General features: G+C 46.4%; 1 protein-coding gene across 1 annotated transcript in view; it reads right to left on the bottom strand.

Moving 5' to 3' along the window:
- The window catches only part of LOC127583547 (ephrin type-B receptor 2), a 277,407-nt gene that overhangs the window by 133,873 nt on the left and 117,554 nt on the right, over nucleotides 1-25,980 (bottom strand). Inside the window, exon 2 of the mRNA XM_052039645.1 lies at nucleotides 3,257-3,321. Coding sequence (XP_051895605.1) covers nucleotides 3,257-3,321 — 65 coding nt within the window. The remainder of the gene's footprint in view (nucleotides 1-3,256; nucleotides 3,322-25,980) is intronic.

Here is a 25,980-nt window from a genome sequence, read left to right as displayed (position 1 = left end):
TCCTTTAATTCCCAATGACTATTGCGAGGCCTACAGTATAACCCCAGCAAAGTGATCGCCCATCTCCTATGTTCTACCCATGTGGCCTCATTGGAGGATCCCTCCAGGATATCCTCTCTAAGTACTGTTGTGATGCTCTCCCTAATCAGAAGTGTGACTCCCCCTCCTCTCTTGCACCACATTCTGCCACGCCTGAAATGTCTATACCCTGGAACATTAAGTTGCCAGTCCCACCCTGCGCAGACCAGTTCTGTTCCTTCTTACAATAAGGCTGTGTCTCTGCTGTGACCAGGCGCCTTGTACTTGCATTTCCCCCACCTCTACTCATACTGTTGGTGTACAAAAGATAATCAATGACTCAATGTCAAATTCTGAACAGCAGCAAACAACTTAACTGGGATTAATACTAACCAGAGACATGAATTATTTATGAAAAGGCAGTCTGTACTTTTAGGTCCAACACATTAACGATTATAATTGAATTCAGGTTGCTGGGGAAATCATGCATTGCCTGCTTTATGATTCTTAATCTGTGTTCCATTTAACAGAGCCGTACATGTCACAGCAGATTAGCATTATCTGTATGTAAAATATTCAGCGAGGCTCTGTAATTGGGAAGAAACTTCAAGTGGAGAATCGAAGGAGTCTCCCGCAGATAGTATTTGACTCATAAAGAGGGACTGGCTGTCAGCATTTCTGTTCTCCCTGAGGCTCAGTGTTCATACATTAATGAAATGGGACACATCAGTGCCCATGGATATGCAAGATGTTTAAAGCGAGATTTTAAGAATAGTGGGGATGGGGTGGGGTTATGGCTCTCTTATTGGGAAAGGATTAATTTATTCATTAAAGCACAAGTTAAAAAAAGAAACAGAAACTCATGGATGTGCAGAGCAGGTGAATCAACTTCAGAGGGAAGGGTGGAGCTAAAGTTCTGGATACAGACTTTTCTATTAAACCAGTCTCTCGTCAAAAACACATGACCAATCTCTTCTCAAATGCTGATTGGCCTGTCATGTGCCTCTAGCATTTCCTATTTCTCGTATTCAATAAAAAAAACAGCCACTAACTTCCCCTCATTCATTCAGACCATTCCAATAAAAGTGGGTCCATAATTCTGCCAATGACCTATTGGACTGAGTGATGTATGTACTACAGAAGACTTGAAGAATGGGAAATCTGCACATGCTGACTACCACAGGCGACACAACTGACCCACATTATGCTACCAGCATGTCAGCCCCATAAGATGGACCACCCGTTGCTGATGCATTGGGACTGATAGGATGTAAAGATGGGCTGAGAAGTGGCAGATGCAGTTCAACCCAGATAAGTGTGAAGTGGTTCATTTTGGTAGGTCAAATATGATGGCAGAATATAGTGTTAATGGTAGGACTCTTGGCAGTGTGGAGGATCAGAGGGATCTTGGGGTCCAAGTCCACAGGACGCTCAAAGCAGCTGCGCAGGTTGACTCTGTGGTTAAGAAGGCATATGGTGTATTGTCCTTCATCAATCGGGGAATTGAATTTAGGGGCCAAGAGGTATTGTTGCAGCTTTATAGGATATATATGTTGGATAGGTACATGGAGATGAGAAAGGCTTTGGGTAAGCCTAGTAATTTCTAGGGTAGGGACATGTTCGGCACAGCTTTGTGGGCCAAAGGGCCTGAAATGTGCTGTAGGTTTTTCTATGTTTCCATGATTAGTCACCATCCTTCGTATTCCAATCACATATCTGCTGGAACATACTGTGTTCTTTCACAGTTTGAAAACCACAGTTTGAAAAATTGGGTGTTTGCAGTTCTTGTATAGGAACTTTGCTTTCCTCCACAGTCAATAAAAAAATCATCAGCTTCTTCGAAGTTATGAATAATTTAGAAATAATCACTCTCTAGAATCTGTTGCTCCAAGTATCTTTTGTATCTCATTCAGTAGCTTTTGGGAGTTATTTTAAGCATACCCTCCAGCCAGAAGAAGACGAGCCAAATGCTCATAAAATACTTTGCACAATTTTATTTATCATTGAAGTTAACCAAAATTAAAATCAGGGAGAACATTGATGGTCCCGAGCCCAATAATGTCAGTTTCCACCCATGTGTATAGACTAAAATTCCTTCTGTGCTGCTATTTATGGTACATTTTAAGTCAGCAACTCTGATTGTCCAACTAAATGCAGACGTCAAGTCAACAGTGCTGACTGGTTCACTGGACAAGTGGTGGAGGAGACTACACTACCATTAAGTATGTAGCAGAATATCTCCAATGAAGTCTGTCGGGTAATGTTTTCAAAGTTCATTGACTGTCATTTCCATGTTTACTGCCATTAAACAGAGTAAGGTTTATGATATAAAAACATAAGAACATTTTACAATAATATAACAAAATTCATGGAAATTTTACATGAAAACATAAATATTTAATGCAAGGATTGCACTAAAATGTTTCCTTGCATTAGCCGTCTCTGAGGCTTGTGATGTGGGCTTCACTTCAAACAATTCTGTGCAAGTGCCTACATCATATACTTGAGGTTGCAGTTTAATTTTCCTCTCTTGTTTAAAATCATCAAGTGATGCTGATGTAAAGGAGGATCCTACCCAGCTTTGGACATACCAGTTACTCTGATACATGCTAGGATCTGGCAGGTTTCCTCTTTACGTAGAACATCAGGTCTGGAGTGTGTGATTGGACCTGACTGTGTTTTGTCAGGTGGCCAGAGAGAGGAATCTGCTCAGCATTCGTCATCGAGTCTGGAGAACAGACAGCTCTTTCTTTCTGTCTGTACCAATGTTGTTATAATTTCACTATAAACAAATGGGAAAATAACATCACAATTCAGATAAAAGCCTTGACATTGTTGTAGTAAATTTGTCAGTGATACAACCTGGGACATAGGTTGTCTCCATTGGGTATGGCTGAATAGGGATAAACATTACAAACTGCAGCCCTAATCCTGAATCATATCTCCTCGGCCCTCCCTTCCCTCACCTACCATGTCCCCTAAAGCTCTGCTTCCCTCCCCTCACCTCCAAATTAACCATGAGACTTTGAAGTTTGAGGATAGTAGCAGGAGTCTGAGAAACTGAGTATTCTGCTGGCTCTTTGCAAACAAGGCCTGGAGCTACTCACTGCTAAATGTTATGCTATCTCTCTCTTCTCGATCCACTGGTTCGATGTACAACACCCCTACTATCCCTTGTTATCTCAATACTCCTGTGCTCCAATGACAAACAAATGTCTTGTGCAGAGAAGGTACTCACGCCAGTGGAAGGATGGGCTGTCCACCCTAGCTCCGCTGTTGCTGTCGTGGAATCCATCAAGGTTTCTGTACAAAAAAGGAAATCCATTGAGCCAACATCACTTGGAAACAGTTTATCAGCCTTCTACTGTCTCTGCCACTGTTCACATTACGTTCCAAAATCACAAAGAGAAGACAGCTATCTGAATGTTGTGGTCTGTGGTGGAGGGGTGGCTCATGCTGATGACCACAAGCACTGCTATCTCTGGGGAACACACTTGTCTCACATCAGCTGTGGATGGGACCAATTCAAGTAGATTCCCAACTTCTAGCAAGGGCACTATCATTGTGATGGCTGAACAGACATTGCAGAATCCAATAGCAGCACACATCATGTTTAAAATATTAATCTTTACTTTAAGATTCCCTTAATGTCCAGAAATCTATGCATCTCTGTTTTAAATAAACTCAGTGACTGAATGTTCACAGCTCTCTGGGGGTAGAGAATCCCAAAGTTTCACCAACCTCTGAATGAAGAAATATCACTTTCCTATGTTCTCAAACTGTGCCCCCCGTCCAAGTCTCCCCAACCAAGGAAACACCAGCCCTGAAACTAGCTTTTCAAGCCTTTTAAGAATTTTGTAAGTTTTGATCAGATGTCCTCTCATTCAGAGAATTCAGTCCCAATCGATTCAATCTCTCCTCATGTGGCCATCTGGCGATTCCTGGGACAGCCCAATGGATCTTCACCACATACACTCTACGGCAGGTACTTTCCTGGGTAAGGAGAACAGAGCTGTGCACAACGTTCCAAACGCAGTCTGGCTAAGGCCCTATACAACTGTGACAAGACTCTGTTACTCCTGTTGTCAAACCCCCTTGTTACAAAAGCAAACACAATGTTTGCTCTCCTGCTCACTGGCTGCACGTACACGTTGGTGGCCCTCAGTGACTTGTGTACAAGCATAACCATGTCTCTTTGAAGTTCAACAGGGCCATTTAACAAACCTTCTGCTTTTCTGTTATATTCGCCAAGGTGGGTGACCTCGCATCTTTCTACATGCTGTTCCCCATGGCACGTTCTGACCCACTCATCCAGCTTGTCCATATTCCCTTGAAGTGTCTTTCCCTCCTTCCCCGGCTCACAACCCCACCTGGTTTTGTATTGTTAACAGACAGCAAAATATAACCTTTGTTCCTTTCAGCCAAGTCACTGATGTAGGTTATGAACGGCTGTGTTCCAGGCACCGTTACCTGTTGTACCTCACCAGTCAAAACCTGCCGCTACCTGTTGTACGTCACCAGTCACAACCTGCCGCTACCTGTTGTACCTCACCAGTCACAACCTGCCAACCTGAGATGGGTCTATTTCTTCTCATTCTTGGCTTCCTGCCTGATAACCAATTCTCAATGCACGTCGGTACCTAATTCATAAACATTTTATAGCCGGCCAACTCAAAACTGGAATGTATATGAGAAAATAAAAGCATTCTAAATTCTGTGATATTTCATATTGTTTACCTGGGAGAGTTCCATTGTACATTCAAAAAATTAGGTAAAAGCAATGTTGCAATTCTTAAATAAAAGCAATATTCTGGAAACACGTAGAAAGAGAAACAGCTGATACTTCAGGTCCATGAGGTTTATCAGAACTGGGAGAAGTGAGGAAATGGGCATGTCCTAAGTTGAAGAGCAGGTTGAGGGAGAAGAGAACAAAGGCTGGGAGAGGGAGAAAGAGAATTAGACGATACAGAACGAAGCGAGTTTTGTTTAACATCTTCTCAAAACCTAGGAGGTACAGGGAACCAGCTGAGGAGGAGCAAGGTAAGAGACAGGTGAAGAACCTGCCAGAACACAGCTTCTTCATTTTGGGCCTTCCACAAAGTGCAGAGAACTGGACATAATCTGAAAGCCAATCGGGCAGCAGAGTGGCACAGCTGCCTCACAGCCCCAGCGACCCCGGTTCAATCCTGACCTCAGGTGCTGTCGGTGTGGACTTTGCCCCTTTTCCCTATGACCATGTGGGTTTCCTCCAGATGCCCCTGTTTAGAACATTACAGCACAGTACAGGCCCTTCAGCCCACGATGTTGTGCCAACATTTTATCCTGCTCTAAGATCTATCTAGCCCTTCCCTTCCACATAGCCCTCCATTTCTCTATTATTCATGTGGTTATCTAAGAGTCTCTTAAATGTCCCTCATGTATCTGTCCCCACCACCTCTGCCGGCAGGGCGTTCCACGCACCCACCACTCTCTGTGTAAAAAAACTTACCTCTGACATCCCCCTTATACCTTCCTCCAATCACCTTAAAATTATGCCCCCTCGTGTTAGCCATTACTATTGAGCTGTTTCCTCCCACAGCTCAAAGATGTGCAGGTTCGGAGGTTAATTGGCAACTGCAAATTGCTCTGAGTGTGTGTGTGTGTGTGTGTGTGTGTGTGTGTGTGTGTGTGTGTGTGTGTGTGTGTGTGTGTGTGTGTGTGTGTGTGCGTGTGAGAGAGTGCTACAATTTGGGGGAAATTGATGAGAATGTGGGGAGATTAGGTTACATGGAAAGTTCATGAAGGAACCAGCACAGCCTTGATGAGTTAAAATGACCTCTTTCTGCATCAGAGGAAAATATGGAAAAGTTGTAAACCTGAAATAAAAACAAAAATTTCTGTAAATACTCCATAGGTCAGGCAGCATCTGTGGAGAGAGGGAGACAGTTAACGTTTCAAGTCGATAAGCATTCACCAGGACTTAGAAAAGTGAGTAGATGAGAAAATAAATTAAACTGCAGGAAAGGGGAAAAGATGTTGAGAATGCCACTCGGACCATTTGTGACATTCACGATCTCCTGGTCTCCTTGTCACACAAGTCCCATCTCCTACCTGCCTCTAATTTCCAACTTTTCCTAGCTCTGATAAAAGATCATCAACCTGAAGCAATGATATTTTCTTCCTCCATAGACGCTGCCTGACTTACTGAGTATTTCCAGTGTTTTCTGTTTCAGCTTGAGGGTGATCATTGACATCAGCAGTGGACTATGGATTTCCATATTAAGTTACACAATAACAATAGTCCAAAAGTTGCCATCAGTAACACTAACAAAACCACCATGAATGTTACAGGCAACTACGTGGACTGTTGATTTAATCACAGCACCTCTGATGACCTGCACATTCCTACACACAGGTAGGGGGTCCACATCTCGATACAGATTGTCATTAAAAGTCCAACACCTCCGTCACTCCCCTCACTCCTCTGTCACCCCTTCACCCCTCCGTCACCCCTCCGTCACACCCCCACCCCTCCATCACCCCCTCACCCTTACATCACCCCCTCACCCCTCCATCACCCCCTCATCCGTCACCCCCTCACCCCTCCGTCAGCCCCCCACCCCTCCGTCACCCCCCACTTGTTACTCCCCCACCCCTCTGTCACCACCTTCACTCCTCCGTCATCCCCCACCCATAACACCCCCACCCCTCCATCACCCCACCCCTCTATCAACCCCCCACATCCCCTTCACCCTCTCACCACTCCTTCACCCCCCACCCCTCCTTCACCCCCTCACCGCTACTTCAAACTCTCACCCCCTGTCACCCTCCACACCCCTCTGTCATCCCCCTCACCTCTCCTCCACACCCACTCACCTTCATCACACCCCCAGACTCATTATAACACATCAGCAGCCCATCCCTCTCCTCCCCCCACCCACCACCCCAGGATCTCCCTCCCCTCCCCCCAGTCTAACTCTTCCCACGAGGGAATGGGCCGGGAACCTGACGTGACGGAGATCCTCACAGGTCCCCGGGACGTGACAGCAGACATGCATTGTGCTCACCCAGCTTGGCTACTGTAGCCGGTGCTCACCCTTCATGTGAAAACCATGCACATTTTCTCACCATCAGATATCTGAAAACACTTTACAGCAGTGAACTTGTGTGAAGTGTTACTGCCAGTCGGTATTTAGAAAACACCTCCGGCCTGATCATCCCTGAGATCGCTCACTGAGATTCCCAGAGTCAATGATATCTGGGGCCACAGTAGAACACCCTCTCCACAAAGCCCTGCAGATTATTCTCTCTCCAGTTCCCATCCAATTCTCTTTTGAAAATAGTGATTGATCCTCAGTCAGTGAATCATAATTACACCTTGGATAGAAAACGTCTTTCCTCCCATACCTCTTGTAGCTTTGGCCTAAAATTTTGTCTGTATATCCTGGTCCTTGAATCATTTGCCTGAAGGAACAACTTTACTCCACATGCCCCTCTAAACCTCATTCACCTCCATTATTTCTGCTCTCAACCTTGTTTATTCCAAGGAGAATGACGGCAGTTTCTCCAGTCCAACCTTCATGACGATATCCCTTGTCCCTGAACTCCTCCCATCTCAAATTCAGCAAAATATAAAGGAAACCAATTAACGACCATTTTATAGTGACCGAAACAGTGATACCTCATTATTTTTAAATATCAGTGTTCCTGGATAGTAAATCATTTGCAAAGGCAGAACCTTCCCTTGGGATATACAGTCACTGAAAGGATTGCTTGGATAAACCTGGATGACAATATTTGCTCTTATTGCCACTTGAAATGCATTTGGATTTCCGATGCCAGATGCAGTCGTAAAGCTCTGCATGGGAGATAATGATTAGAGAGCCACAGAGTTATGTGCTGGAAGGAGACCTGGTCCATGCTGACCATCAGACATCCATTTACATTCATCCCACAATAACTAATTTTATTCTCCCTACATTCTCGTCAACAACCCCCAGGTTCTACCCCCCACCTACACTAGAGGCAACTTACAGGAGCCAATTAACCTACCAACCTGCCCGTCTTTGGGGTCTGGGAGGAAACCCCTGCAGTCACAGGGAGAACGTGCAAACTCCACACAGACAGCACTGGAGGTCAGGATTAAGCTCAGGTCTCTGGAGCTGTGAGGGAGCAGCTCTACCCGGTGCACCACTGTGCCAGCCCTACATATTATGTTGCCTAAAAATATACATGGCTGAATATCAAGGTAAATGGCACACTTGCTGGATGAATGAGTGCCCCACAGAAAATGTCTTGTGCAAGTCATGTGATCTCACCCAGAGTGAGGGGGAAGAACAAGCACACCTCTGCATCTCGTGGCCACATGAAGTATTTTCCTGTTCTCTCACTATATTACTGCAGCCAATTCACATGAACGAGTAGTTAATGTGTTCTGGGCAGGCACGGTAGTGTAGTGGTTGGCGTAACGTTATTACAGCACCAGCGACCCGGGTTCAATTTTTCCTCCGGGGGCTCTGGTTTTCTCCCACATCCCAAAGATGTACGGGTTAGGAAGTTGTGAGCGTGCTATGTTGGCTCCAGAAGCGTGGCGACACTTGCAGGCTGCCCCCAGAACACTCTATGCAAAAAGACGCATTTCACTGTGTGTTTCGATGTACATGTGACTAATAAAGAAATCTTGTCTTTTGTTGGTGGAGATACAAACATTGGCCAGGACAACAAAAAGCCCCCATCTTGTTTGAATGGTCCTTTTCAACTCCTTGTGCCACACAGATAGGACACATAAATCCTTGTTTTAACATGTTGCCTTTCAGGAGGCACCTCCAGAAGTGCTTTGGAACATTGGTCGACATTAAGTCCTGGAGTTACAGAGTCGTACAGTGTGGAAACAGGCCTCTTGGCCCCTACATTCACACTGACCTGTGTGAACTCATCCATAGTTAATCCCATCTTCTAGCACTAAGTCCATATACTTCTAAGTCTGGGTGATTCAAAGTGCTCATCCAGACACTTCTTAAACGCTATCAGTGACTCTGCTTCCACCACTCTCTCCTGCAGTGTGTTCCAGGTACTCACTGCCCTCTGGGTGAAAAGGTCCCCCTCAGATCCCCTCTAAATCTCTCAACCCCTGACCCTAACCCTGTGTCCTCCAGTTTTATCCACCTTTGATATGGGGAAAAGTTCCCTGCAGTCTGCCTTATCTATACACCTCATAATTTTATACACCTCAATCATGTCCCCGCCTAACCCCCTCCACTCCAGGGAGAACAGACCCAGCCTCTCCAGTCTCTCCTCATCACTGAACTGCTCCATCCCAGGCAACATCCTGGTGAATCTCCTCTGCACCCTCTAACCTCACAATCTACCCTGTTGTGACCTTGCACCTTATTGCACTGCACTTTCTGTGACACTTTACTCTGTACTGTTATTGTTTTTACCCGTACTACCTCTATGCACTCTGTACTAACCCAACGTAACTGCACTCTGTAATGAATTGACCTGTATGATCGGTGTGCAAGACAAGTTTTTCACTGTACCTCAATACAAGTGACAATAATAAACCAATACCAATACCAGATGGCACCTCCACCAGTGCTTTGCCTGTGTTACTGCTTTGAAACGTTGGTCAACATTAAGTGCTCAGCTCCAGGAATGGGGCTTCAACCAAGAGTCCCACCTCAGAGATAAAACTGCTTCAGGAAACCTCCTGACAAGGTTCCACATGCAGTCTAGTGCAGAAGGTTAGAGCCCATGGGATCTAGGGTAAGTTAACAAATTGGATGCAGAATCTGCTTGGTAATAGGAGATGGAGGGTTGTGTTTGTGTTTGGATTGCTGTGACCAGTGGTGTACCACTGGGATCAGTGCTGGGACCATTACTGGTTGTTATATACATTAACAATTGTGATATGAATGTAGGAGGAATGATTAATAGGTTCACAGATGACACAGACATTTGTCAGGAGGATAGTCTCAGACTGCAAGGTTTAACAGTCCATTGGTAATGATAGGCAGAGCAATGGCAGGGGAATTTACTCCTGACAAGTACAGTGGGGGGGGGGGGGGGGGGGGGCAATGCGCTTTTGGAGGACTCACAGGGACAGGACTTACATACACAATACATGGTAGGGCCCCAGGGAGCACTGGGGAACACAGGGACCTTAATGTACAAGTCCAACGGTGCCTGAGGTTCGCAGCACTGATAGCTAAGGTGATGAGGAAGGTATACAGGACACATGCCTTCATTACCTGGGCCACGGAGGGAAAAGTGCAGGGAGGTTGTGTTACAACTTTATGAAACATTGATTTGGCCTGAGTGGAGAATAGTGCGTTATAGGAAAGACATGCTGTCACTGAAGAGGATTCAGGGTAGATTCACCGGGATGTTGCCCGGGATGCAATGTGTCAGTCAGGAGGACAGACTGGGTTTGTTTTCCTTGGAGCGAAGGAGGCCAAGGGGGAACCTGACAGACATAAAGATCATAAGAAGCGTAGACAGAGCAGGCAGTCGGAAACATTTCCTCTTGACAGAGATGTATAAAACTAAGTGGCACAGCTTTACGATGAGGGGTACGAGGTTTAGGGGGGAAACTTTTCAGCCACAAAGTGGTTGAAGTCTGGAACACACGGCCCGGGGGGGCAGTGGAGGCAGAAAGTCCTTTTAAGAAATATCTCAACAAGTACTTGAACACCAAGGGGCAGAAGTCTACGGACCAAGTGCAGATAAATGAGGTGAGTTTGGATAAGTACTTGGTGGTGGGTAAGGACATGTTGAGCCGAAGAGCCTGTTCGCCTGCCGTGGGACTCTCTGAGATTCACTCTGACCCTGCTGTCAGTCACACACCGGGGCAGGTGCAGCGCCAGCTGCCCCCCTCGTCTCTGTGTGAATGTGTGTAAGTTACCTCCCACACCAGCAAAGCAGAGGGAAGGAAACCTTCCTGAAAATGGGAGCTGGTTCCAGTCAGCTGACTTCATTGCTGGAGGCAATGACTCTTAACTAATTGGTTTGATATCTACTCTGATGTTTTCATTATTTGCAGTACTACAAATGGAAAAATACTAAATTATATCACCACTCACATTCATTTCAGGGTACTCAAAAACACTTTACAATAAATGAAATACCTTAGAAATATATTTATCACATGAAGTAACAGCACTGTTGGAGGCCATTTGGCCCACTGACTCTGTGCCAGCTCAGTAGAGTGACCCTATTCTTTCACTCTTTTGCCTCAACCTATAAATTAGTCTCTCTGCACTGCCGATCCAATGGCCTTTTCAAAGCCATGGTTCATTGATGCAGTGAGCTCCAGATCATAACTTTGCTCTGTTAAAAAAAGCTTTTCCCTCAATCTCCTTTCATTTGTTGGCCAAGATTTTGAATCTGTGCCTCTGGCCCCTGACCCCTCCACTAATGGGAACAGCTTTCCTCTATTCACCCTGGAGCAACATGTCCTGATCTTGTCCACCTCTACTGCATCAGCTGGCAACCTTTGCTCAGTGAACCCCCCCACCTTCTACAGCCTGACCTTATAACTGAGATCCTTCACTCCAGGGACCCTGAGGGTAAACCTTGTCTTCACCATCACAAAACTTTCAATTTTTTTTGAAGGAAGGTGACCAGAATTGGATGTAATATTCCAGCTGTGACCTAACCTGAGTATATTTCTATACATTCAGTGTAATTTGCCTGCCTTTGTACTCTGTGAAAATACATGTGCTTCGCTGACCACTCTTCTCATCAGGTCCTTCCACTTTCAAGCTCTCATACACCCGTACGTCCTCTGTCCCTACACACCCTTTAATGGTCAACTGAGGAAAAGGGTGCTTGAAGGTCAAGCACTTAGACGTGGCACAAAACTCATCGTCTACTGAGGAGCAGTGATCCCTGCACTTCTCGGTGTTTCTGAGACAAGGACTACCTACAGCAGGCATCTCAAGGACAGACCACCACAAGATCCTCCAAATCCACTGGCAGGATGTGAAGCAGGCCAGTGTCCTCTCCCAGGCCAACATCCCAGTTACATTCAGCTGGTCTCACTCAGCAGGCCATGTCGCTGCATGCCCAACACCAGACTCCCAAAACAGACACTCCACCCTGAGCCCAGTCGCACAAAGGTTACCAGGCACATAACAGACAAGATTCGAGGATTCAAAGGTTTCTTGAAGAAATGCAACATCCCCACTGACTGCTGGGAATCTCTGGCCCACGATCTCCCGAATTGAAGGAGTACTCAGGATGGTCCTGAGAACCTTGGATCCATGCATCAGGAGCACACAGAGGCCCTGTGTAATCAGCGGAAGGAGAGACCAGTTCACAGATGACCTGCCCATTCACCCAGACCATCATCCATCACTGTCTGCCGAAGGTTCAGCCACGTCGACCTCATCAGGCACCACAGAACCCACAGAGCCGAGTGGAAACGAGTCATCCCCAATCCTGAGGGACTACATTGTGTCACTTCACACATTACTGAGTTACATTTCACTGGCTGCTTGTCTGCATGTGCAAACGTTTTGTGCTGTCCATTACTCTTTCCCTCACTGTTTACCACACTCCTGTTTTTGTCATCTGCATATTTCCAACATTTTTTTGAATTTTGATTTGAGGAGCTGGTTATCACTTCCACAGCCAGTGTTGCCCTGGAGAAGGTGGGGGTGAGCGTGTGGTGCTCCTTCAGTGCTGATGGGAGGAGGGAGTACCAGGATACAGACTCAGCAACAATGAAGGACTGTTAATATATTTCCAGGATGGGAGATGCTACTTGGAAGGGAACCTGCAGCTGGTTGTGGTCTGATACAACAGCTGCCCTTGTGCCTCTTGGTGGCAGAGATCATTGGAATAGCCTGGATGGTCCACACTGCAGCCACTGTGTGCCAAAGGTGGAGGAACGAATGTCCAGGGTTGTTGATGGGGTTGAACCTTTCTTTGATGCTGCACCCACCCAGGCAAGTGGGCAGCATTCCATCACACGCTTGACTTAATCCTTGGAGACAATGGAAAGGTTTTGGGCTGTTAGGAGGTGGGTTACTTGCCACAGGATATCTCATCTCTCACCTGTTCCTGTAGCCACAGTATTTGTATTTCTGGTCAATGGTGATCCCTCCCCCCCAGGATGCTGATGGGGGGGGTATCCCAGTGATGGGAACGCCAAAGGCAGGCAGTCAGAGTGTATCTTATTGGATATGGTCATTCCTTGGCACCTGAGTGATGTGAATGTTGCTTGTCACTCATCAGCCAATGCCTGAATGTTGTCCACGTCTTGCTGCATGAAGACATGGGCTGCTCCATTTGTTGAGGAGTTGAGAATGGAATTGAACATCTCCAGCTCTGACCTTACAGAGGCCAGTGATGAAGCAGCCAAAGATGTTTCGGCCAAGGCTGCTCAAATAACCCCTGAGTGAGATCCCCAGGCTTTCTGCCTGAGGTTTCTTCCTTTCTGCAAGATACAACAACAACCACTGGACTGTTTTCCCTTTGATACCCACTGAGTTCAGTTTGACCAGGGTAAACTAATACCACAGTCAATCAAATGGTGCCTGGATGTCAAGACAGTCACTCACACCTCAGCTCTGAAATTTAACTCTTGGACGCAGGTTTGGGCAAGTCAGTGCTGCTGCCTCACAGTTCCAGAGACCCGGGTTCAATCCTAACCTCAGGTGCTGTCTATGTGGAGTTTCCGGATACTCTGTGTCACCAGGAGGGTTTTTCCTGGTGCTCTGGTTTCCTCCCACATTTCAAGGATGTGCTGATGGGTGAACTGGCTACTGCAAACGACCTCTGGTGTAGGTAAGTGGCAAAAGAATCAAATGAGAAGCTGGTGGGTGTGAGACAGAAAACACTGCAGGGACAGAAGACAAAGGGAAATTGGACTGCTTGGAGTTGGCACGGACTTGATAGGTCAAATGGCCTCCTGTTGTGAATAACAAGTGTAATTCTGTGCATATGTTAGAGACACGGAGATGTACAGCACGAAGGAGGCCTTTCGGCCCACCACCTCCATGCCGACCGTTTTGTCCACCTACATGAATCCCATTTGCCTGCATTACGTCCATATCCCTCCATGCCAAGCCGGTTCAACTGGCACAACTAAATGTCTTTTAAATATAGTGATTGCATCTGATTCCACACCTCCTCTGGCAGTGTGTTCCAGATATCTCTGTGAAAACTTACCCCTCAGATCCCCTTCCAATCACCTTAAACCTCTGCTGTCTTGTTTTTGACACCCCTGCCAGGGGAAAAGGATTCTGACGATCTACCCTATGTCTTTTATAATTTCATGTACTCCCGTCAGGTCACCACTCCGCCTCCTTTGCTCCGGGGAAAACAAGCCCAGCCTATCCGATCACTCCTTATAACTGAAATCCTCCAACCCAGGCGCTGTCCTGGAGAATCTCCTCTGCGCCATCCACATCCTTCCTATTGTATGGTGACCAGAGCTGCACACTACTCCTGGTGTAGCCCAAGCAATGTTTTATAAAGTTGTTACAGGGCATCCTAGCTCTTATATCTCTACCACAGCCAATGACGGCAGGCATCCCACATGCCCTCTTCACCACCCTCTCTACCTACCTATGTTGCCCCTTTCAGGGATTTACAGTCAGATGCCCCGAGGTCCCTCTGCTCACCAACATTCCTTAGGGCCCTACCATTTACTGTGTATGTCCTACCCTTGTTCAACATATCAACTCGGTATTGCTCTGCCCAATTTCGCATTTGATCTACCTTTTGCTGTACCTTTAAACAACCTTCTGTGCTGTCCGCAATACCACCAATTTCCGTGTCATCTGCAAACTTATACCTTGTACATTCACAGCCAAGTCATTAATATATATTGCAAACAACAAGGCTCTCTGCACTAACTCCTTTGGCCACAGATTTCCAATAAGAAAGTCCAGCCTCCACCACCACCCTCTGCTTCCCCTGACTAAGCCAAATTCAGATTCACTCTGCCAGCTGGCCATTGGCACTAACCTTTCAGCCCAGCTTACCATGTGGGGCCCTGTAGTCTATGTGGACAACATCCACTAAACTGCCCCTATCGATACACTTAGCTACCTCTTCAAAAAAATCTATCAATTAATGAGACAGTAATTCCCACGAACAAAGCTAGTATCATTATTCCTAATAAAACTCTGCCTTTGCATGTGTAGGTAAATCTTGCATCTTAGATTTTTTTCCATTAGTTTCCCTACAACTCATCAAGCCTGAAGCTATAGAACATAGAACAGCACAGGAACAGGCCCTTTGGCCCACAATGTTGTGACCAACTAATTGGAACATAGAACATAGAACAATTACAACACAATTCAGGCCCTTCAGCCCACAAAGCTGTGCCGAACATGTCCCTACCCTAGAAATTACTAGGCTACCCTAGAAATTATTAAACTAGTAATTAAACACCTAAATAAATTAATCCCTTCTGCCTACACAACACCCATATCCCTCCATTCTCTGTACATCCATGTGCCTATCTAAGAGCCTTTTAAATGCCTCTTTCAGATTTGCTTCCACCACCACCCCTGGTAGCACATTCCAGGCACCCACCACTCCCTGTGTAAAAAATTCCCCCGCACATCTCCTTTGAACTTACACCCTCTCAGCTTAAATGTATGCCCTCAAGTATTAGACACTTCAACCCTGGGGAAAAGATACCGGCTGTCTACTCTATCTATATCCCTCATAATCTTATAAACTTCCATCAGGTTTCCCCTCAGCCTCCACTGCTCCAGAGAAAACAACCCAAGTTTGTCGAACCTCTCCTTATAGGGCATACCTTCTAATCCAGGCAGCATCCTGGTGAACCTCTTCTGCACCCTCTCCAAAACTTCCATATCCTTTCTATAATGGGGCGACCAGAATTGAATGTAATACTTCAGATGCAGCCTTACCAGAGTTTTATAAAACTGCAACATAACTTCCCTACTCTTGAACTCAGTGTCTACTCCTGCTCCTATTTCTTATGTTCTTATGTTCTTAAAAAGACAAGCATGCCATACAAATTCTTTACCACCCTATCAACCTGTGCAGCCACTTTCAGGGAGCTATGGACTTGGACCCCAAGATCCCTCTGTACATCAACACTATTCAGGGTCTGATCTCACTATCCTCCATGTCCTTCTTCTTGGTAAATACTGATGCAAAGTACTCCTTTAGGACCTTGCCCACTTCCTCTGCCTCCAAGCACATGTTCCCTCCTTTACCTTTGAGTGGTCCTCCTCTCTCTCCAGTTTCCTTTTGATTTTGATGTATCTATTGAATAATCTGGCTGCCCTTCTTGAACAACGAACCACATTTAATGTCCTGCAGTTATCTGGCTAACGAAGATACAAAAATCTCTGTTGGAGACCCAGCAGTCTCCTTCCTTACCTCCTATTCAGCCTGAGATACATCTCAGCAGGCCCTGGGGATTTACATACTCCAAGATGTCGAATACCTCTTCCTTCTTCATGCTAAGATGCTTCACCACCCTTCTCCCTGAACTCTCCATCTACTATGTCTTTCTCCTTACTGAGTACATATGAGAAGTATTCATTTAGGACCTTGCCCACATACCTGCCCCCATGTACTGATTGCCCCTCTGATCCCTAAGGGGATACACACAGTCCCTGGTTACCCATTTTCTCCTAATATACTTGTAAAATATTTTTGTATTTTTCTTAATCTGTCTGCCAAAGATATTTCATGGCCCCTTTATCTCTTACTAATGTCTTAAGTCTCTCCCTCAACCGTGAATTCCTCACAGTACTCTGCTGTTTTCAGTCATGTTTACTTGCTGTACGGTTCATTTCCTTTCATCATCAAACCCTCGACATCCCTTGTTATCCAGGGCTCCATCATCTTGCCATCCTTACCTTTCACACTGTGTAATGAATAGATCTGTACGATCAGTATGCAAGACAAGTCTTTCACTACACCTCGGTACAAGTGACAACAATAAACCAATACCAATACTTATGGAATGTGTTAGCCCTGAACTCTCACCATATCCTGTTTAAAAGACTCCCATTTGTTGGATGTTGTTTTACCCACAAGCAGCTGCTCCCAATCTACTTTCACCAGGTCCTGTCTTACATGATTGAAATCAGCTTTCTCCCAGTTTACGACCATAACTTGTGGATAAATCTTATTCCTTTCCTTAACTACTTTGAACCTTACAGAATTATGATCAATGTCCTTAAAGTGCTCTCCCACTGACACTTACACCACTTGCCTTGCTTCATTCCCCAAGATTAATGCCAGTAAAATCCTCCTCCAGCAGAACAATCAATGTATTGGCTCAAAAAACTCTCCAGGAAGCACAATACAAACTCCGCCTCATCCAATCCCCGAAGGCAATCCTCATCAGTATTGGGGAAGTTAAAATCGCCCACTACTATAACCCTGTTGCTTATAATTTTCTGTGATTATCTACATATCTGCTCCTCCGTCTCCCATTTACGGTTAATATAACCCTACAAAATGATAGCCCCTTTCTGATTTCAAAGTTTTACCCATATGACCTCATTGGAATAGCCTTCCATGTCCTCCCTGAATCCTGCAGTGATGTTTTCCCTGATCAATACTGCAATGCCCCCTCTTCTGTTACATAACGTCTATACCCTGAAACGATAAACTGCCAGTCCTGCCTTTCTTTCAACCATGCTTCTGTGGCAGCAGTAATATTGCATTCCCATGTTACCTGTCAGGCTCCTTGAATTAAAGCAGATCCAGTTTGGCCTACCAGTCCTCCCCACCCTTCCGTCTGCTCTGCCAACTGGACTTGATTGGTTTTTCCTCCACGTTTGATTCCATCTCCCCAACTGCTGCTCTACTAGTCTGCATTATCATCCCCCTGCCAAACTAGGTTAAACCCCCGCCAACAGCATGAGCAAACATCCCTGCAAGGATATTGGTTCCCTTCCAGTTCAGGTGCCACCCGTAGAGGTCCCACTTGACTGAGAAATGGTCCCAATGATCCAAGCCTCCCTCCTGTGCCATCTCTTTAGCCATTCATCTGACCTGTCCTCCTATTCGTACACCCACCAGCACATAAGCCCGGGAAATAATCCAGAGACCACAATCTTGGAGCTCCTGCTCCTAACTCCCTAATTCCATGTTGCAGGGCCTTATCCTTCTTTCCACTTCTGGCTTTCTCGGTGAAAGAGGTTTGGGTTTGGAAGGTATTGTCAGAGCAACCTGGGTGAGAGTATTTTGTAGATGGTACACACTGCAGTCACTGTGTGTCCTGATGACCACCTTCGTCTGTGGCTGCATCAGGCTGTGTGTGGAACCAAAGTACGTGGGCACCAAGTGTCACTACGTACCGAGATTCTACCTGTCCCAGCTGTTGCGAAGGACGGGCCTGGCCCCGCTGCCGCGCAACGCCCCAGTCAGCTGGATGTTGCCGCGCTACCTGTCCTTCATGGAAAAGTTCTTCCGGACCAACACCTTTGACCACAAGTCCATCAGGCAGTGGTCAGCACGGAACATCCTGCAGACACTGCAGGAGAAGGACTCGATGGATACTATGGGGTGGTTCCCTGAGCAGACTGTCCAGACCATCTGGCAGAATGTCTCATCACCAGAACTCACCAACAAGCACCAAGACCTTGCTTGGCTGGCGGTGAGAGGGGCCCTCCCAGTCAGATCCTTCCTGCATGGTCGGAACATCACTCCCAGCGCACACTGCCCCCGGGAGGACTGCGCTGGGGATGAGACAGTCACCCACCTCTTTGTGGGCTGTGGGTTTGCGAGGAGGGTGTGGCGAAAGATGCAGGGGTCCTTGTCACGGTTCATCTCCAGCAGCTGCATAAGAGAGGATTCTCTGATCTACGGGCTGTTCCTGGTGACACACACGGAGGCGGACATCAACTACTGCTGGAAGGTCATCAACTCGGTGAAAGACGCCCTTTGGTCTGCCCAAAACTTGTTGGTCTCCCAGCACTGCGAGATGTCCATAGGGGAATGCTGCCGGCTGGCACATTCCAGGCTGCAGGAGTACGTGCTGAGGGACGCACTGAAGCTGGGTGCAGCCAATGCAAAGGCTCAGTGGCGAAGGACTACAGTTTAGGGTTCTTCTGCCACAGGAGAGGGAGGGGCGGGGTCAGGCGAGGAAGCCCCTTAAATATTGTAACTATGGGATTGGGATATCACCCCAGGGAGCCACACAGGTGGCATCGGTGCTGTGGTTTTTATAAAAAGTAACACTAATGATTGATCTGTACACGAATGTAAAGGTTAGCATTGCTTTATTATTGTATACAGTTTGTCTTTTATTATGAATAAAGTTTCTTTTGATTAAAAAAAAGTAGGGAGAATGAATATTTAGGGTCACTGATGGGGTGCCCATCAAGTGTGCTGCTTTTTCCTGGATGGTGTCAAGCTTCCTGACAGCTGCTGGAGCTGCACTCATCCAGGCAAGTAACTGCACTGCCAGGATCGCAATAAACCGCAGAGAGTTATGGACACAGCCCAGCGTGTCACGGACACCAGCCTCCCCTTCTTGGACTTTGTCTTTACCTCTTGCTGCCTTGGTGTAGCAGCCAGCATAATCAAAGACCCCACCCACCCAGGTCATTCTCTCTTCTCTCCTCTTCCATCAGGGCACGTACCACCAGACTTAAGGACAGCTTCTACCCCACTGTGATAAGACTACTGAATGACAAGATGGACTCTGACCTCACGATCTACCTTATTGTGACCTTGCACTTCACTTCCTCTGTAGCTGTGACACTTTACTCTGTACTGTCATTGTTTTTACCTGTACTACCTCAATGCACCGTGCACTAACCCAATGTAACTGCACTGTGTAATGAATTGATCTGTACAATCAGTATGCAAGATAAGTTTTTCACTGTTTACCAATACCAAGTATCTGTGTCACTCACTACAGGAAACATAACTTCTGACCTGATCTTGGAGCCACGGTGATTATGTGGCTGGTCCAGCTGAGTTAATAATATTGCAATAACTAATCTACAAAGAATCACTGCATAATGTACTGCAGCAAAGCTACAGAACATCATTTCTCAATTGATGGCAATCAGTAAACAACAGTGGCTCATTCTTCAATCCTCTACATTGATTCCAAACCCCATGAAATCTCATGGCAGCAGGTCAGACGTGGCAACATCCTCTCCCAACTGATGGGTCCAGCCACCACCATCACGAACAGAGCTGGCCAAGTCCTGAAGGACACAGCTGTCAGACTGGGTCTGTGGACCAAGATGCATCTGCCTATGACAGCTTTGGCAGAAATGGTCAAATCACAACTGCTGTGAGACAAGGTCCCATCTTCACACTGAGGACATCCTCCATCATGTTGTACAGCACCACAAACAGGCTAAATGGGACAAACTCAGAACGGATCTGGCAGCTCAGAACTGGGTCTCTGTAAGGAGTTGTGGACCAGCAGCAGTGACAGATTTAGTAGGGGTATGGCCTCCTCAGTGGTTTGTTGGAGAGAAGAGGTGGCAGGCCAGACTGAACAAGTTGCTGTGCAACAAAGTTAAAGGCAGTCACGTCAAGGACAGAGTTAGGTTGAGGTAATCTCTCAAGTATTGCTTATAGCAGGTCTCCCTGTCTGTAACAGGTTCACCTTTATTCTTGGCTGTCAATGAGATAGGTCCTTGTGTGTTTGGGCCAGAGATGGTCTTACTGACACTGAAGAATGTGCACCTCCCATAACTGTCAGTGAGTTGCTAGGCATCTTATACATTTTTCCCCCCCCCATCCGTGCTTCTGGTGTTCTCCTAAACCTTGGCCTTCAGGTGGCTGAGAAACTGTTTCTCTTTCCTTAAAGAATGAGTCTCCAGTCCAAGAACATTTGCATTTGCAGTTAACTAACATCTGGATCTTCCAGTCATTCTCATCACACCTGGCTCTTCTTGTCAGATAAGCAAAGTGTCTTGTTTGTGACAACTGCAGTGTACATTGGGGCAGCCCTCACACTGCAGAGTGTCTGTGGTCCTATGGGTGGGAGTGGACAGGTTGTCTGTGAGGTGCTGCCCCTGTGGGCTCCTGGACAGCTTCAACATTGCTCTTCTGCTGCTGGAGATACCAGGACGGATCAGGCAGTGGTCAGTCCAGCAGACACCCGTACCCATTACAGTGAGGGTGATGCAGACATCCTTGCAGTCTGTTGGTCGGGTGATGAAATAACACAACAGCTGCCAGTGCCTGGACTGGGGATTTGCCATGAAGTTCTGCAGATCCCCTGTGCTTGTCATAAACAGAGTATGAGTGGCAACAAGACCATGCTACAAGGGCTTTGTTGCGAGAAGGACCCTACTGGAGTTAGCCTTCCGTGTTCCCTCCCAGCAGATTGTACCTTGCCCGAGGGTGAGATCAGACCTGGAGTATCAGGTAAGGAGACCAAATCTGTACACAAGATAGGATGAACTCGCCACAGAGGGAGTGTGGCAAAGGCTCACCACACCATTTCCAAGGATGACAGGTTTAACGGTAGAGAAGGGATGAAGTAGACAGGAATTGTATTTCCTGTAGGTTAGAAGAATAAAAAAATTATGTTTGTGATGTACATAAATGACCTGGATGAGGACCTTGATGCGTGGGTTAGTAGGTTTGCAGACAATACCAAGATTGGCGGAGTAGTGAATAGTGCAGAAGATTGGTGACAGATACAGTGTGATATAGATCAGCTGCAGATGTGGGCACAGGAGTGGCAGATGGAGTTTAACCCGGATAAATATGAGGTGTTGCACCTTGGTAGGACTAATGTCAAGAGGCAGTACACTCTTAAGGGCAAGACCCTTAACAGTGTTGAAGAGCAGAGAGACGTTGGGGTGCAAGTCCATGACTCAATGAAAGTGGCTACACAGGTAGACAGGGTGGTTAAGAAGGCTTATGGAAACATAGAAACACCTACAGCACAATTCAGGCCCTTCAGCCAACAAAGCTGTGCCGAACATGTCCCTACCCTAGAAATTACTGGGCTTACCCATAGCCCTCTATTCTCATCTCCATGTACTTATCCAAAAGACTCTTGAAAGACCCTATCGTATCCGCCTCCACCACCATTGCCGGCAGCCCATTCCACACACTCACCACTCTCTGAGTAAAAAACTTACCCCTGACATCTCCTCTGTACCTACTCCCCAGCACTTTAAACCTATGTCCTCTTGTGGCCACCATTTCAGCCCTGGGGAAAAGCCTCTGACTATCCACCCGATCAATGCCTCTCATCACCTTATACACCTCTATCAGGTCCCCCCTCATCCTCTGTCGCTCCAAGGATAAAAGGCCGAGTTCCTTCAACTTGCTTTCATAAGGCATGCTCCGCATTCCAGGCAGCATCCTTGTAAATCTCCTCTGCACCCTTTCTACGGCTTCAACATCCTTCCTGTAGTGAGGTGACCAGAACTGAGAACAGTACTCCAAGTGGGGTCTGACCAGGGTCCTATATAGCTGCAACAATACCTCCCGGTTCCTAAATTCAATTCCCCAATTGATGAAGGACAATACACCATATGCCTTCTTAACCACAGAGACAACCTGCACAGCTGCTTTGAGTGTCCTATGGACTCGGACCCCAAGATCCCTCTGATCCTCCACACTGCCAAGACTCCTACCATTAATACCATATTCTGCCATCGTATTTGACCTACCAAAATGAACCACTTCACACTTATCTGGGTTGAACTGCATCTGACACTTCTCAGCCCAACTTTGCATCCTATCTATGTCCCTCTGTAACCTCTGACAGCCCTCTATACTATCAAAACACATTCAACCTTTGTGTCATCCGCAAACTTACTAACCCATCCCTCCACTTCCTCATCCAGGTCATTTATAAAAATCACAAAGAGTAAGGGTCCCAGAATAGACCCCTCAGGTACACCACTGGTCACCAACCTCCATGCAGAATATGAACCTTCAACAATCACTCTTTGCCTTCTGTGAGCCAGCCAGTTCTGGATCCACATTACAATATCCCCTTGGATCCCATGCCTCCTAACTTTCTCAATAAGCCTTGCATGGGGTACCTTATCAAATGCCTTGCTGAAATCCATATACACTACATCTACTGCTCTCCCTTCATCAATGTGTTTAGTCACATCCTCAAAAAATTCAATCACGCTTGTAAAGCAGGACCTGCCCTTGACAAAGTCATGCTGACTATTCCTAATCATATTATACCTCTCCAAATGTTCATAAATCCTGCCTCTCAGGATCTTCTCCATCAGCTTACCAACCACTGAGGTAAGACTCACTGGTCTATAATTTCCTGGGTTATCTCTACCCCCTTTCTTGAATAAGGGAACAACATCCGCAACCCGCCAATCTTCTGGAACCTCTCCCGTCTCTATCGATGATGCAAAGATCATCGTCAGAGGCTCCGCAATCTCTTCCCTCACCTCCCACAGCAGCCTGGGGTACAACCCATCCGGTCCCGGCAACATATCCAACTTGATGCTTTCCGAAAGTTCCAGCACCTCCTCTTTCCTAATATCTACATGCTCAAGCTTTTCAGCCCGCTGCAAGTCCTCACTACAATCCCCCAGATCTTTTTCCATAGTGAATGCTGACGTAAAGTATTCATTAAGTACCTCCGCTATTTCTTCCGGATCCATACACACTTTCCCACTGCTGCACTTGATAGGCCCTATTCTTTCGCATCTTATCTTCTTGCTCTTAACATACTTGTAGAATGCCTTGGGGTTTTCCTTAATCCTGCCCGTCAAGGCCTTCTCATGTCCTCTCCTGGCTCTCCTAATTTCCTTCTTAAGCACCTTCCTGTTAGCCTTATACTCTTCCAGATCTCTAATGTTACCTAGCTCTCTGTACCTTTTGTAAGCTTTTCTTCTCCTTTTGACTAGATTTATTACAGCCTTTGTACACCACTGTTCCTGTATCCTCTCATGACTCCCCTGTCTCATTGGAACATGCCTATGCAGAACTCCACACAAATATCCCCTGAATATTTACCACATTTTTTCCATACTTTTCCCTGAGAACATCTGTTCCCAATTTAATTTTCCAATTTCCTGCCCGAGAGCCTCATAATTCCCTTTACTCCAAGTAAACGCCTTTCTAGTCTGTCTGTTCCTATCTTTCTCCAGTGCTATAGTAAAGGAGATAGAATTATGATCATTATCTCCAAAATGCTCACCCACTGAGAGGTCTGACACCTGACCAGGTTCATTTCCAATACCAAATCAAGCACAGCCTCTCCTCTTGTAGGCCTATCTACATATTGTGTCAAGAATCCTTCCTGAACACACTTAACAAACTCCACCCCATCCAAACCCCTCACTGTCTGGAGATGCCAATCGATGTTTGGGAAATTAAAATCTCCCATCACAACAACTCTGTTATTATCACAGCTTTCTAGGATCTGCTTCCCTATCTGCTCCTCAATATCGCTGTTACTATTGGGCAGCCTATAAAAAACACCCAGTAAAGTTATTGACTCTTTCCTGTTCCTAACCTCCACCCACAGAGACTCCATAGACAGTCCCTCCATGATGTCCACCTTTTCTGCAGCCATGACACTGTCTCTGATCAACAGTGCCACTCCCCCACCTCTTTTGCCTCCCTCCCTGTCCTTTCTGAAACATCTAAAATCTGGCAATTGAAGCAACCATTCCAGTCCCTGATTCATCCAATTCTCTGTAATGGCCACCACATCGTAGCTCCAAGCATTTATCCAAGCTCTAAGCTCATCCGCCTTGTTCACAATACTCCTTGCATTAAAATAGACACATCTCAAACCGGTCTGAGCATGTCCCTTCTCTATCACCTGCCTATCCTCCCTCTCGTACCTACTACTAGCTTTCTCTATTTGAGAGCCAAACACCTCTTCCGCAGTCTCTCCAGTTTGGATCCCACCCCCCAACAATTCTAGTTTAAACTCCCCCCAGTAGCCTTAGCAAACCTCCCCAACAGGATTTTGGTCCCCTGGGATTCAAGTGCAACCTGTCCTCTTTGTACAGGTCAAACCTGCCCCAAAAGAGGCCCCAATGATCCAGAAATCTGAATCCCTGCCCCTCACTCCAATCCCTCAGCCACGCATTTAACCTCCTCCTCATTCTATTCCTATACCCACTGTCAATCGGCACAGGCAGTAACCCTGAAATTACTACCTTTGAGGTCCTTCTCAACTTCCTTCCTAACTCCCTATAGTCTTTTTTCAGGACCTCATCCCTTTTCCTACCTATGGAATGCTTGCATTTATTAATCGTGGCATTGAGTATAGGAGTCAAGAAGTTATGATGCACCTCAAAAGAACTCTGGTTACACTGCATTTGGAGTATTGTGTGCAATTCAGGTCACCTCGCTACAGGAAGGATGTCAAGGCTTTAGAGAGGGTGCAGAGGAGGTTTACTAGGATGCTGCCTGGATTAGAGGGCATGTGTTATCAGGAGAGGCTGGACAAACTCGGGCTCTTTTTTCTGGAGCAGCGGAGGCTGAGGGGTGATCTGTCGGAGATGTATAAAATTATGAGGGGCATAGATAGGGTGGACAAGCAATATCTTTTTCCCATTATTGAGCGATCCAATACCAGAGGGCATGCATCTAAGGTGAGAGGGGGTAGGTTCAGAACAGATGTGAGGGGTAGGTTTTTTACTGAGAGAGTGGTGGATGCCCGGAATGCGTTGCCTGATAGGGTGGTGGAGGCACTTTCATTGGGGATTTTTAAGAGGGACTTGGATGGGCACATGAATAGGAGGAAAATAGAGGGATATGGGCATTCTGTAGGCAGGAGGGAATAACTGTTGGCACAACATTGTGGGCCGAAGGGCCTGTTCTGTGCTGTACTGTTCTATGTTCTGTGTTCTAAGATCTAAATAATCCTTACAAAATTCTCGACGGGATAGATGCAGGGAAGATGCTTCCCCAGGCTGACACGTCTACAACCAGGGGCACAGCCTTAGAATAAGTAGTATGCCATTTCGGTCTAAGAGGAGGTAAGATTTCTTCCCTCAGAGGATAGTGAACCTTTAGACCTCCCTACCCCAGAGGCTCAGTCATTGTATT

The sequence above is a fragment of the Pristis pectinata genome, chromosome 26, assembly GCF_009764475.1.
Source record: "Pristis pectinata isolate sPriPec2 chromosome 26, sPriPec2.1.pri, whole genome shotgun sequence".
Classification (NCBI taxonomy): domain Eukaryota; kingdom Metazoa; phylum Chordata; class Chondrichthyes; order Rhinopristiformes; family Pristidae; genus Pristis; species Pristis pectinata.
This window is presented reverse-complemented; position numbering and strand designations above follow the sequence as displayed.